General features: G+C 32.6%; 1 protein-coding gene across 1 annotated transcript in view; it reads left to right on the forward strand.

Annotated features, from left to right (window-relative positions):
• The window catches only part of LOC150099446 (cytochrome P450 4c3-like), a 92,432-nt gene that overhangs the window by 52,125 nt on the left and 23,929 nt on the right, over positions 1 to 16,378 (forward strand). Inside the window, exons 3-5 of the mRNA XM_090404358.1 lie at positions 1,648 to 1,821; positions 2,034 to 2,109; positions 4,427 to 4,606. Of these exons, the coding sequence (XP_090260484.1) occupies positions 1,648 to 1,821; positions 2,034 to 2,109; positions 4,427 to 4,606 (430 nt within the window). The remainder of the gene's footprint in view (positions 1 to 1,647; positions 1,822 to 2,033; positions 2,110 to 4,426; positions 4,607 to 16,378) is intronic.

Below are 16,378 nucleotides of genomic sequence, written 5' to 3' on the forward strand. Positions count from 1 at the left end.
AAGCGAGTTTTATCCTTTACTGCGATTCTAATCGACATTTAAACTGCCTGAAAGTGGTGGTACTGCTTACCATCGCAAGAATGATCATGAAAGGGATAGATACTGCGGTGCTGGGACATGATGTGGGTAGTAACCTTTATGCTTTATGCTTAATGGACCCACCGATCTACTAGTGTTGTAAAAAGGAACTTTGAGTGGTGAACAATATTGCAAAAAGTTCGTCAACGTCATGTTTGATTGTTCAATGGTACTACTACTGTAAGCGAAGAATTCATTTTTATGGATGATATTAGCACTTCACATCGTACATTGCACGAACTCCACTGCAGGTGTACGTGATGTACATTAGCAGTGGAAATACTTCTGGAGACCGAGGATATTAATGGAATCGAGTGGCCAGCACGCTCTTCAGATCTCAACCTCCAGAGAACACATTTTGACGCTACAGGGAGACGCAGCAGTACTCGAAATTACCCTCCAGAAAATAAACAAGATTATCCTTGCTCTAAAGGAGGAGTGGGCTAGTTTTTCTCAAGAACTCCTGAATCACTCGGTGCTAAGCATGGTACGACGTTGTGAGAGCTGCATCGCAGAATGGGGTAGACCTATTTCATACTGAAATGACACTTCGCTTAGTTTTCTGTACATTATTTCCTTAACTACCTCATTAAGAAATTTGTACGTTTTCCCAAAACGTACTGCAATATACATTTACAAAATTTATAACAGATTTGGGTGTAATATAATTTATTGATATGCTGGCAAAAAATTTATGTCCACATTTCGCTGTAGTTATCAACATTTTTCGTGATCAGGTAAAATGTAGTTCGTTCTTAGAATTTGGACGCCAGTTTATAATGAGTTTCTCAATTCTATGCTTTGCTCAATAATATTTCTTAAGATAAAAATATGATGCATTACTCCTGCGTTGTTTTTAAAATCATTTGCGCACACTTTAATATACGTTTTCCTTTCTACTTTATTTTAATGTTATTTATTAATATCATACAGAATCGTTCAGCAATTACGAAGAATAGACTACTTCGGCTACAATTTTCAATCTTGTGAGATTTTCTTTCTTTAGAAGTAAAGCTGTTATCCCTTCTATCCGTAGTCTGGATATCCTTTCAGTTTTTAGTGTGTTGTTAAAGATTACTTACAATTTAGCAGCAGTTTCTTTAGCATTTGATTTGCTATATTAGCATTGTCACATGACCTTCCACTACTCCCTTTCTCTATTACGTTCATTAGTTCCTGTTAGATAGTAGTTCTAATATTTAATTCTTCGCTTATTCTTTCACTACTGATCTTCTGATCATATTAGATATATTGCTTTCTAATACGAAAATAAGAAGATCGACTTTACTTTCGATTTTCCAAAAATCTTATCCTCTTCAGTTAATTGGTAAACCATTTTAACCATTTATAGTATTTCCATTTACGCCTTTTCTCTTCATTAAATTTTATAGTGTACCATAATGCTGCAGACGTTTGCCATAATGTCCACATACGTTCCATTATTGTGTCTTCAATCTTTTAACTAACTTTTCTTACTCTCTATAATTTCTGAAATGTGCAGTTTATTTTAATTAGTATTAGTAATGCACACCCTAAATCTTAATTTTGATTTATTCTTATCTTATACAGTGTCATGACACTACAGCGTTCTCCCTGAGCTGGACTCTATACTGTATTGGGTTGAATCCTGATGTGCAAAAGAAGATCCACGAAGAAATTGATTCCGTCTTCGGAGATGACCAAGATCGCCACGTAACAGTAAATGATCTCGCAGAAATGAAATACCTTCAATGTGTCGTTAAGGTGAATTTTGATTGTCATCAGTTAAGAATATCTCGAGATTTAATACAGTTTTCTTTGTAATTAATTTTGTAGGGAACTTTGTATTATCTGCTTGTGTATTATAATTATTGTCTATTTTGACCAGATTTTTTTCTATAACGTTCAATAACTTCTGTATGTATGTATGTATGTAATGAAATTTATTTTAATCTTTTTGTATGTTCATTAAACAGGAGTCACTGCGCTTATATCCCACGGTCCCAATAATGGGCCGTCGTTGTGCAAAGGATACCATGCTTGGTATCCTGGGTATCCTTGGTATCTTAGTATCCTTGGTAACAGTGGATGAAATCAGATTAGAGGTTAACTGACACTTTAGCTAATAAGTAACCAGACGAAAATTATTGCATAAAATCTCCTCCCAATTGTCCATTTGTTGTTTACATCTGTCGTACAGGTGTTCGAAGGCACAGTGCGGAAGTCCTGAACGGAAATCTTTAATCTCTGGTTCACACCGCGTTGGATGTCTTCAATGTCGCTGAAGTGCTCCCTCCTTTCAAGGCAACCGCCGTCTTTGAGAAGAGGAAACAGTCTGCTGGAGAAAAATCTCACAAATGGGGGAATGGGGGGGGAGTTCGATCATACAGATCGACTTCGAAGGCAGAAACTGCTTTACAGGCAGCGAATAGTGAAGGGTCGCATTATCGTGCAACAGAAACCAATTGTTGTGGAACTGTTCTTTCCTGTCACGTCAGTTGGGCATACCGACATCTCACTACTCCTATTTAATACTGTCCATTCATTGTGGTGTTCTCATCACCAAATTCGCGGTGAATAATTCCAGTAGCGTAGAAAAAAATAAAGAGAAAAAAAAAACTAATGACCATTGTCTTGACATGTGATTTTTGTAACCAGACTTTCTTCTCCCGGGTAGAAGACGACCCACTCCATTCCATGCTCTCGCGTTCGGTCTGTAGCAGGTTTTCCTGATTTACAGTAATATTTATCACAGCTCTTAGCTCCATGAAGAAACATCTGACACGCTACACTCACACACTATTACTTCAACGGTTGCCACATGAAAACTGATATGTTATCCCACTCGAACGCCTCACTTGCAATTAAAACACGCTCTATCGGTGAAATCTATAAAAACGTCTGTTAATTTTATTCAAAGGGCAATACTGTAAATAACTGTCATTACTTGCGGGAACACTGTGTATGTATTGATCTTAGCATTTGTTGTATTTCATTGCAAGTTCAACGACTGTCAGGCAAAATAAGTTGTTTTCCTACAACAACAACCAAAAATGGCCTCTCTTGTTTCTTCCAGGTGATCACTCCCGAGAAGGACCATGGAGTTTGATGTTAGCAATGACCTAACATGAATTGCCTATCTAGTATCCAAAATATCACATAATCTTCATTCTTATGCCTAATACCTCGTCATATCTTGATAAGAGATCTTAAAAATCATTCGGTTTTCAAATGTATTGCAAATTTCAGTTCACCTTTTGGTCACAGGGATCACGATTTCATTCATTTTCTGTGCTAAGGAACGATAGACAAATTCAGTGTCAAGGACTTTGGATTACAACGATGTCAAATGGAATGCCTTAATGAGACTCCGGTATCTAACCACTTGTATTCAGTTATTATCATCCATTTTGTATCATCTCTCCAGTACTCATTCGGAAGTTACAATACAGCATGAAAGTCCAGCAGCAGGACCCATTTACGTCGAAGAACTTACTTCACACTTGTTCAACTCCAGACAATGCAAATTCTAAAACCACCGTTTTTCGAGCTCTGATCAAAACGTTGCTAAAATTCTAGAATATTAGACAGCCACCATTAAGCTTTTCATTTTTTCAAAAGGAAAAAAAAAACAGTTCTTCAATAAATGCATCTACTGATTCCTGCTAATTCATCTCTTGTCATCTCATTGCATTCTGTAAAACTATAGGTTAAATGATGTTACTGTTCACATTAAGACAAGCTAACATGAAAGAGAACGTGAAAAATATCGTTAACAAAAAGACCCGTTTCAAAATTGTGATCTAAAGTTCTTATTACTGTTGCACTTATAATTTCTTTATCGTATTGCATCGTGTATGTAATACACTGCGGATAACAGTGTAATGAGGTGTGTTTTGATGATATCATTAGCCATTCAATTTTTTTTTCTTTTTTTAGAACTGTTTGAGCCACAGACCAAATTGTTAGGTATATATAGTTGATGTAACTTTGCAAAGCAGAAAATGTAAGAATTTGAGAAAAGCCAAATACTACATTCCGTTTATTGATAGATAGAGAGTTATGTTTTGTCCAAAAGATATCGATTTAAGGTAGCATTTTGATGCAGAATTATTGTTTATTCCAAACGGAAGACAATTATGTGCATTGACTTGTATTTCTTCGATAAGTAATCACACAATTTTGTATTCTGACAGCATTGATATCCTTTACAACATTTAACGTCAAATTTAGATCTACAAGTGATTTCTTAAACGTTTTGCTTCATATATGATAAATTTAGGATAAATATTTACGAAACGGAGGAAAATATATGAAAAGTTAAACTTTTTGGGGATAAAATCACTAAACAGCAATCATATGATTTTAGATGGCCGTGTTATTCCTGAAGGTACAACTGTCTTCATCCCCATATTTGCTCTTCATTGTGATGAACAAGTATTTCCTAATACTGACGTCTTCGATCCACAAAGATTCCTTAAAGAACAAAGCTGCCAACGACCTCCTTGTAGTTACATGCCTTTTTCACTTGGTCCCAGGAACTGCATTGGTAATGTAAATAATTTTGTTTTATTTCATTTTTAAAGAAAATGAATTACTTCGCGAATATTAATCCGAGATAAATTACTTCCACCAAGAATGGGTTAGGCGTATACAAAAATGTACAGAATGTTTTGCAATATACCATACTGTTCCCTCCGCGACATCTCTAAGAGTGTGGAACATCACATTCAATATGAGATGTTAAATCAAAAATATGGGACAAAATCGCTAAAGACTTCTAAAATTCAAGAACGAATTTTAGAAGTCTTTTAGGAATATTAAAATTGCTTTGGGGATTCATGAAAATTTTTCGAACTCTTTAAAGAAATAAAAGTAATATGCTTTTTAAATGTCTATCTCGTTAACTGCAAATATTCGGTGTAATTATTACCGAATTACACCATTAATTAAACCTCAGAAGCAGAATAATTATATTGACTTTATTCCAAAATAAACTAAATAAATAAATAAACTAATTCTTTCTTTATATCGTTTAATATTATCTCTAATATGTTGGTGTTTTAAAATACCCATATTTACTATGGTTCTGGACATTCAAAACTGAGGATTCTGATTTCTGATGAGAAATTTCACCTTCATTTTAAGACATGCGCTGTCCGTTGAGATGGAGAGCAAGAAATAGCTGAATTAGTACTGTTGGTCATGTAGATCAAGGTGGTGCTTGATTTCACTAGAAATATTAGTTGTTTTTTTATTGATTGCTAAAATATTTACACATACAAAAACATCTTAAGTGACATTGCATCTTATAATTTTACAAACATCCGCACTAAGTGTTGCATTTTCTACATTGGATTTCAATTAAAATTTTTAATAATACATTTTTGCCTTTATATTATGTATTTACAACACATGTTCTTCTAATATTAACAACGAAGATTATAAAACATTTTCTGTATAATAATAACAACAGTATTTTTTGAAACTATAATAACATTTTATTTATCATCATGCAAAGTATTTACATATATACAGTACAATAAAATATACTGTATATTACATTTTCTGTTCAGTACAAAAAGTAGAGTACAGTGATTTTTTAAATATAAATTTATTTTTTCAATATAAATATCATAGCTTATTATTATACAAGCTATTTACATATACACATTTTTTTTAATATCAGAATCTTCATTATTGTAATACACCTTACTGACTCTTTTGTTACATAATCTGCATTCTTTGATTATGAGGATCACGTGTAGATGAGTGAGACAATTTAATTCCACCTACTTCGAAGATTGGGTTAAGTATTGGAATGTAGGCATTGGATGCTGGTGATTTGTGTTGTGTATATTATTGTTAATGGCATATTAATTGTGTTGGTATATATTCCGGAGTTCGTGATTTAATATTCTGTAGTTATTTATGTGTTTTAAATTAATTGGTAGGTTGTTGAGTTGCGTGAGTTTCTGATGTGATATCACAAAATAACTGAATGTGTTGTTCAAAGATGTAGAGAATTATTGTACGGCGTGTTATATGATATGTGTCTCTGTTGTTTCGATAGGTGATGTTGAAGTAATTCCTTGTTAATGTCATGTAGTGTTTCAGATGTTTAATGCTCAGGATTCTGTGTTTCGCCATGTGCTGCTTAGATATTGGTTGTTGTTGCGGGTAAGGTGTCCAAATCACTGTTGACACAATTTTCCTGTGTAATGTTTCTAATTTTGTTAGGTGGCTGTTTGATGTGTTTGCATAGACTGTTATTCCGTATCTGAGTAGGGATTCATAGATACCTGATATAGGAGTTTTTTATGTTGAATGGAATAATGTCTTTTAATTGGAAGAGTTTTGCTACGATGATCCGGAGTTTGATGTGTAGGTATTTTACATGTTTTGTCAATTTAAGGTGGCAATCTGTGTAGAGACCAAAGTATTTTGCATGTGGTACCGGTTTGATTTCGGGACATTGGCGGGTATTTTTGTTGTTGATGCAGCGGTATGTGTGACAGTGTATCGATAGTGGTGCAGGGCGCATGATTCTTGGGTTGTGTATTATCAACATCTCTGTTTCGCTGTCGCTGATTACAATTGCATTTTGGTAGAAATATGTTGTAATTTCATTTAGGTCTTGTTATGCTTTGGAGAGAGCCGTTTTGATGTATGTGTGGATTGTTAGTAGTGCGGTGTCATCTTCGTATTGAAATATGTGACTTCTTATGGCCAGGTTATGATCATCGTTAATGTATATGTTGAATAGAGTGGGTGATAGTATGGCGCATTGAAGGACACCGTGTTTTTATTTGTATACCCGGCTGTGACATGCACCAATTTTAGATACTTTTGTTCTGTTTGAGAGTTAGTTCCTGAACCATGTATAGAGTGTTAATCTTATATCTATTGAGTATAGTTTGGTGAGTAGCATATCATGTTCAAGTGTATCAAATGCTTTGGTTAGGTCCAGCAGTATAAGGACTGCATACTTGTTTTTGTCGAGAGCTTTGGTTTTTGTGTCTGCGATGTCTTCTAATAAAGTGATGGTACTTTTTTGTTTTCAGAAAACCGTATTGATTTTGTGAGATGATGTTGTACTCTTATAAATAGTTCTGTATTCTGGTGTGTGTTATTTTTTCTAGAATATTTGAAATGACTGGTAGGGTATCTATTGGTCTGTAGTTCTGCGTATCGTTTCTTTTACCATGTTTGTAAATTGGCGTAATTATTGCATATTTTAGTTGTTGTGGAATAATGCCAGTTTCGAATATTATTTGACACTGGCATTATTCCATAGAGTGTGTTACAAGGTCTGTGAGTCTTATTTTATCTATTCCTGTAATGATCTTTGCTTTTAGTTGTAAGAGTGTTTCTTTCAGTTCCTGTTTTGTTACTGGTGGAAAATACATAGTTTGTTGTTGAGTATGTGTTGGTAGTTTTCTATTGATCGTTGGTAGTTTGTATTTTTTGAGTTGTTTGTGAAGGCATGGTGGAAGGAGTTTGCTAGTTCCTCTTGGTTTGTGTCCTGACCGAAGCGTTTTGCAAAACATTCTTGTGTAGAAGTTTTCGTTTTTTCGAATTACTAATTCGTTGAGTGTAGCCCATATTTGTCGTTATATTCAATGAATATTTGGAAGTAGTAGTGTCTTTTTACTTTACTAATTTTTATTGTTAGTTGATTTCTTGTGTTTTGTATAAGGTTTGTAAATGTGTATTACTGGGTGACGTTTTGAGTTTTTGTATAGAGTTTATTTTACAGTAATACTATTTAGTGTGTCGTAATTTAACCATGGATTGTTGTATGTTTGTCTCCATGTTTGTGAGGGCTTTGTTGCGTTTTGATATATTTTTGTGAACTTTAGTTGAAAATTATCATATAATGTTACAGGTCATTTATGAAATATTTATAAATATTTATGAAATTTATTACAATATTTATGAAATTTACAGGTGTTAATGAAATGTTGAGTATTTCTTCTCTTGTAAGTGAGTTAATGGTAGGAGTTATGTTGTGCTGACTTAGTATATCAAGGTATGTGTTAGTGGTTGAAGAAGCATGGTCAAGAGTTTTTTTACTAATGTCTCCTATTAGGATGAGCCAATGTGTTGTACGTGGTTCGATTCAAGTTAGCCATGCTTCTAACTCATGAAGAAAAGCTGAGTGGAGTCTGTGGGTCTGTATATTATGTTTCTTGTGTATTATACCTATCATATCAGTCAATTCTCCTCACTGGAGCCTCCCTAGCTCAGCTGATATACACGAAGCCCTCTAATGGGTAGCACTATAGCTCGATTCGGTTTATATACACCCCATGACGAACCCCTCAGAAGTCCTTCCTGGCGAGAAACCTTTATGATTTCTTTTTGACAAAAGGTGAGTTCGTTAATATTATATGGATGTAAAGTTTTCTACTTTATTGAAGGCAAACCGGTCCGTGATCACCATTGCCTACACACAAAAAACATCTCTCAGAATGACGGTGGCCTGTGTTGGTACCAGGCTAGGAAGTCCTAGCAGTAACTTATAACAAATTACTTGAAATCGATCCAAATGGCAATATTAGTGTCCTCGATAGTCCCATACGATACCAACACCAATAATCTTCATTGATCCATTACAAAAGCAACCATGGTGATCTAGGTCGAATTTTAACACATAACTTTGTGCAATGAACACAAATGATTTTATTTATTTGGAGAAATTATTAATTTGGCTTGCTCTGTCTGTGAGAAAACTGTACGTTTCAATTAAGGACGAATATTATGATGGCAATACACAACACATATAATATACAGATCCCCAGATAATAATCCAATTAGCTTTCTTAACGAGTTAGAAGCATGGCTAACCAGCATCGAACCCCGTACAACATAGGCTCATCCTAATAGGAGACATTAATATAAATACTCTTGACCAGGCTTCTTCTACCACTCATATTCAGGCTTCTTGACCAGGCGTCTTACTCATATTCATGTGTATTATGACAAGAATTCCGTTATGTTTAAGTAATGAGGGATTTATTATCCCCTTAAGTTAATTTACGCCGCCGTAAAAATAGCCTCTTGGCCCTTTATCTTACTAATAATAATATATGGGTACACCTGTATGGAAATTCGATAGTAGGGGTATATGTAAGTTCGGTTCACTTAAACCTTGTATTCCAGGTCTACCTACTCACTGATGAGACCACAATAAAGGTCGCAATCAGTCTGGGTAGTGACCTCTCCTCATAATGTGAAACAGTAATACATCTCCTAGAAGCTGCGTTTTACTTTATGAGAAAATATTTAAGGCTAGTGACGTACCTTGCTCCACCTTTGGCACGAGTTGCCCTAGAGTTGTGCCACCCAGGTGTTGACTTACGGTTGGACTAGCCGACAGTTCTTTGGCATGAAACTCTTAGATTTCGATCTCTGAGTTTCGTATCCGGCTTTAAAATAATGAGGGATTTATTTACCCCTCAACGTAATACCTATATTTATTATTTTATTTTTATTTTTATAATTATTATAATAATAAAATAAGACAGCTATATTAGAAAGTACATCAGTAAACCGCCTTCTCCAGCGTTATAAAGTACAACAGTGAAGGAGAGGTAATGCCCTGGCAGGTTAGGCTTGGTATTTGGGCTATTCCTCTGTGGGAGTTTTAAGCATAACAAGACTGTCACTTCTACTTCATGTTCCTGTTCCAAATTCCATGCATTAACTCAGCCATTAACGACAACCAAATACATTCTAGTGGTTCTCATCACACCACTATTCTCATGCATAAAAAATCGTTTTGCTATTCCTAACCGATGATCAATTGGTGTTTTCCATGACCTACAGTCCATCTTAAATGTACCAACTGCATGTAATTTACTGAAATGAAATTTTAAATAACATTTTATCAAAAATGTTTTTCACTATTTTGTAATATTTTATTATATTAACATTTTAATACCAATTTACCTTTAACTCGTAAACAATGATATTATGAGATAAACAACGTTCTTAACAAGTGATATGAAATATAATTCAAACTGTTTTGCATTTGTCTTAGGGTAATCTAATTAAAATAATTTATAAGTTTAACGTAAAAGCCTTTTCAATAATATTTATTTTAAATAAGTCAAAGTCATGTTTGTTTACTTTTTCAGGTCAGATGTTTGCTATGCTGGAAGAGAGGATTGTTTTAAGTCATATTTTACGAAGATTCACCGTTCTTTCTCTAGACTCTTAAGATCAAATCAGTTGCGAAGCAGCAGTAGCTTTAAGGACATGTGAGAAACTTCGTATACAATTTAGATTAAGGCAGAGCACTTAATTCAACAACGTTTCGCTTATCCATAATATTCGATCATTTTGTATATCAGAGAAATGTGCTATTTTTCGTACGGAATATAAATAAAAAGAAACAGCGAAATTAGTCATACAGCGTAATTAATCAAATAGTTACATCCCCAGTGTTCACCATGCATTGTTTTGTTATTTCCATCCAAATGTTAGTAACGTATCCTATATGTAACATCGGGATAATGTTATTCAGTTTAGAAAACCAGCTTAATATACCAGACATTGAAGACTTTCAAATAAATTCAGGCTTTCATCGAAAAGCATCGATCACATCATATTAACCACCCAAAAAAACCTTTACACACAGTGATTCCAACTAATAGGTTATTGAATGGAGAACGTATCTCAACTAGCCTGCTCCAGATATGCAATGGAATTTTTCTCTCTTGCTCTAACAAAAAAATGCAGCCCACCCCCGCCTTACCCGACCACTCTAATAAAATGCTCTGGTCATTATTCAACTTTTCGTTTCACAAGATGATGAAATGTGACAAAATTGCTCAAGATCTAAAAAAAAAAGCCAGCATATTTATTAAGTTGAATCATTGCTTAAATGTCCAATTTTTATGGAAAACAAATTATGAAATCCAAACCCTACTTTGAAAGATACAAAGGGAAAAATTTGCAAACAGTTCAAATGTTCCGTACCGAAATCACCCAAAGACGAGGAAGATCTTAAGATAATATTCTTTAGTTCTTTAGCGTTAAAACAAATCAGATACAATCCATACTAAATACAGATGAATGGATTACTCCTCCTCTGATCTTGCGCACAAAAACATTACAAGAATCCTTATTAACTTCAGTATAAACCGCTATTCCAGAAGGTATAGATGAAATTCTCAAATTGTTGAAAGTTTGGTCCCCTCTTGAATTAAAAAATATCCTACTTCTTCTCTACACCTATCTCACAAAAGTCTAGTATTTGGGTTAAAGCACGAATGAAAGTTCATTGTTAGTGAATCCCCAAAAAAACTGAGAAAATGCTCGACTGTATAGCTGTTGTTTCATTTGCCTCGTAGTCAGTCTATACAAACTTGGAAAAGGGTTAACAGCAATAAATGTCACTAACGAAACGCCTATAAATTAATTATTTCCCATTAACAACATGACTCTTCTGCTAAATCAGAGAAACCTTCTGGGACACTCCTGTTATCACACTTGATATTTTTGAGGAATTTTCGGCTGTTGGAATCAAAGTTTGCTGTCCAAGCTAACTTTTTTTATGAACTGTCTAATCTTTCCAACTCTATCGCCCTTGTTTGGTATTTTTCACTATTTGTCCTGGAGAATAATTATTTGTTTAGTTTCCCCTAAGATACAGGAATATAACTGAACTGTATACTTTCAGTAATTAGTCAATTGCTGTACCAATTTACTATATTACTTCAAGTCATGAATATATGAAGAAAAAAAAATACATGATTTAAGAATTTCATATCCAAGGTTTGTTTTCTTCCAAATAATGGACAAGCTATCAGTGATACATTGCAGAATAATGGTGAAGAAATTTTGACTTCTAAAATTTCGTTTCTATTGATAACATTTTTAAATTGATCACTCTTAACTACAAAAGAACCTTTTCATGTTTTCCTGAAGCAGCATATAACTTCAAGTCATTTTTTTCATTTTTTTATATTTTCCTGAATGGAAAATATGTTTCTGCTAATTTCGAAGATCAATAATGATGGAAAGTCCAAGAGTGTGGGTAAGAATCATATGCTTTATCTGCCCCCACCCCTATTTTAATATTAATCTTTTGGTCCAACAGATAAATGTCATTTTTTCATAAATAATATTATGCGAAATTTACGATTATTGCATTAAATAAGTTGAAGAGTTGGCAAGGATAATATTGGACAATATATGATTGGATTCACACCCTTATATTTAATGAGGAAAACTACACGTCCGAATATGATCCTCATCCACTGAAGCATCAACCTCAATCGATGAGTCATATTCACAATTAATTTTTATGTAATCGGGTATAGACTTTTAGATGCTTCAAACAGAATCCGTATAATTAATTTAATCTTTGCCAGTTTTTCATTCTAGCGCACAATGACCATTTCTTTTATAATAATATATTGCTTTTATTTTCATTTGCGATTAGATTCCTAGTATTCGAGAGACGTTTATTTATTTTATTCTTTCTTTATTTTTGTTTAAATTATTTCTAGACACAGTAAGCATTAGTGACTATTGTAAATAAATGCCGTGTGGGGGGGGCGTCTTTCTATTATGGTTCATTAGGATTATTCTAGTTGTCCAATTTCAGTTTTCCTTCTTCATATTATTTCTTCTTCAATCGTTTGTGAGTTAACGCTCTCATTCTATCTCATCTATTTTTTTTTGGTTCCAAATTTCATTTTATGTAGATTTTTTTAGTACTGCAGGTTTTTCACTTTCACTATCAATTAATTACCAGGATGTCAATTAATTATACTAGTTGTGATGATATTAGAAAAGTAATGTCAATATTTATTGACAAGAGCATTGAACAGCAATCCCCTGATTAAACATTATTGCCTGCATTACATTTTGCAATTTATTTGATTAAATGTGACGTTTTTAATTTGTTTTTAAACTACACAATTAAATGCTTTGTGAATTAACAAAATCATAATAATTGTTAACAATTTTTTTTTATTGTTATATTGTTATTATTCCATACGAAAACGATGTAATATTCTCTGCACTTTGCTATTGAATTTGTTGTCTAATTAATATAATGCACATTACTTATGTTAATTATATCAGATGTCCTAATTATGATATGTTAAAAACGTAATTTGTAATTGAAAGGAATAAAAATAAATAACAAATAAAACAAATAAAAAAGGTAGTAATGTCGTCTATAATATCTTTGAAAGATAACAAAATTAGTTTAAATTAATTGCATTATTATAACAGTTTAGATGGAATACACGGATTTCTATAGAAGCAATGTAAACCTTGATATCAAAATAGAAACAGTCAGCCTAGGTTCAAATATTCCAAAACTGTTAAAAATAATCTAAGAATCGGGGTGCATAAAAAATCTAGTATCATTAATTATTGCCATATACGGAGAAATATAGAAACCTATTCTCAGAGGAGAACCTAATAATTCCAACCCATTCTCCTCAAGTTTTTCTTTTTCTTTCTTTTTTTTATATTTTATTTTTCTATTATGTTGCCCTTCTTCGTTAGCGCAACTGGATGAGGATTGCGATTGTATGTCATTTGATTGAAAGAGATCTTATTTCAATTGTCGTGGCAACCAGAAGTATCTTTAAACTTTGTTTTTAATTTAAAAGAAAAATCAGCTGCCATCGTTCGAGATCGGGTAACTCACTTTGAAACCAACATTTTCAATTCCACATATAGACAAATCGGCCAGAAGAATATAATCAGTATACAGACAAAATTACTATCAATGGGCAGCAGATAGTGGATAGCAGAATAGTGTGTTGAAAACGAATTGCGCTGTTGTGTGTAGATGGAGGATTAAGAAATGGAGACACTGCGTGGTGTGAAGTGGAGTGCCTTCCCAAGACTAGTTCTTGAAGTCCTTAGGCGTGTTGCGACTAATAATAATAATAATAATAATAATAATAATAATAATAATAATAATAATAATGTGATTTTTATGAATAAAGTACATCACCTTTGGAAGATTCACTGATCCTAATTAAGAATGCTTAAGATAAAAACAGAACAGTAATTATTTTCATTGACCAGCATAATTGTTCGAAACACTGCCACATCAAATTTGATCGGACAAGCTAACACATACTGAACATGTTCGGTATGTGTTAGCTTGTCCGATTTCGTTTATGTAAACGTAAAACGAAAGTAGAACACACATAACACATGTAAGATAGAATAGCAGCTGTTTTTTCATTTATTTATTTATTATAATCTGAAATTGTTTTAAAGTAGCTTTATTTATCACTTTATTTCTTAAGTCACTGAATAGGATAAATTGCATTCATATTTTATGTGCTTAAAATTATGGAAAGATTGAACACTGTGGCGAACAATAGCCAAAGAACAAAGGATGTCTCTATTTTTGATAGTCGTACTGCACGTGCTCTGTGGAAGTAAGGTGAGTCATGAATTCTCACAAATTCCTGGAAGAAGAATGGTATGAATGGAATCATATACCCTGTAGAAAATGAGAAAAACCAGAAAACGAAACCTGGAAAACATTTGTATCATACCTAGAAAATGACATATACAAAATAAGACCAAATGTGTATAAAATACTAAAGCACGTGAATGCAGATATAAAAGAAACTGCAAATATAAATTGCGCACTTCATTTAAAAGAATTCTTAGGTTACTTTACAGATCTTTGAACAGATAATAGTAACATAAAAATTACACCAAAAACTTACGAAACGCTTTAAATAATAACAAGGAAAACAATAATAAAAAGGAAAGAATTAAAGGAAAACTTACGTAAAATTGAAAAAAAAATGGTAAATTAGCAGAAGATCAGAAACTCGAAAGTGTATGAATTTGCTGGAAAACATTTAATGAAAGATTACTAAAATTTTAAAATAAAATATACAATAAGTGCACCGTTACCAATAGAGTGGAATGCAAGTATAGCAATATCTATATTTAAAAAGGAGGATAAAACATGACCTGTTAATTACAGAGGTATCAGTTTATTGAATACATGCTACAAAATGTATAGTAGAATAAAATACTTAAGAATTTAATTTAATAATTCATATATTTTTTATAGATTATGAAAAACAATTGACAAAGATATATACTGTTTGATATATTACAAAATATAAATATACCTAATATATTTCTACATGCAATATTGAATATATCCAAAGATATTTCAATAAAAATAATAATAAACGTAAAAAAATCTGAATAACAATCTATAAACCAATGATTAAGATAGGGATGCCCTCTTTCTCCAACACATTTTAATATTTATATTAATGAAATATTAATACAGTTGAAGATTATAAATAACTCATGTATAGAGATATACCTGAATGACAAAATAAATACGCTATTATTTGTATATGATTAGATAATAATATCAGATTATGAAGACAATTTACAAAGAGCAATATATCATTTAAACATTGCAGTAGAACAGTTTGGAATGAAAATAATTGTTGATAAAATTAAAGTAATGGCATTTTGTGGACAAACTCCACTTAGAAGTAAAATAGTTATTACAAATGAAATAATAGAATAGATAAATAATTTTAATTATTTATGAATTCGTATGTTGTGAAATATCATACGAAGGAGAAAAAGACGTTAAATTAAATCTTCAAAATGTTTACAGTTTATAGACCGGATAAACACAACACTTCAATCCTTATATTGTACGAAAAGAAACACACTTGAAAATATACAATAGTTTAGCAGGGCCTACATTATTATATGGGTGTGAAATTGGGACAATAACTAAACAAAATTAACAAAAAATAAAGCAAGTAAAATGAGATTCATGAGAACTACAAAATGCACACTGGCAGACAAAAAAGGAAAGAAGATATTTTAAAACAACTAAAATAGAATTAATGAAAGAAAAACTAAACAATTACAAGAAAATTGGAAACAAACATGTAAACAGAATGACACGTACCCAATATCCTAAAGTATTAATAAAATATAAAAAAATTGTAAATAGAAGACCTTGAGATCTGAAAAGAATATATTAGATGTACTCTTTATCGTAATTACATTACAATCTTTACAAGGAAACTGTGCTGCAAAAAGGAGAAAGAAATACAGACGGAAAGCTGAACAGAATTAAAATACAGTTCAGCATATTGCTTTCTATTCATTCCTTAAATATGAGGGTGGTGTGAAAAGTTCTCGGCCTCAATCATAGATGACAACATTATCGGTAAGATTTTCATTTCTAACTTGGTACATCTGTCATAAGCATCTAATGTGAAAATGCAAGTCATTCTATCACGCAGTTTGTTTTATACAGCAGTCTAAAGCAAAA

The sequence above is a fragment of the Typopeltis vanoorti genome, chromosome 14 (assembly GCF_054136105.1).
Source record: "Typopeltis vanoorti isolate ZY-2024b chromosome 14, IOZ_Tvanoo_1.0, whole genome shotgun sequence".
NCBI classification, from domain to species: Eukaryota; Metazoa; Arthropoda; class Arachnida; order Uropygi; family Thelyphonidae; genus Typopeltis; species Typopeltis vanoorti.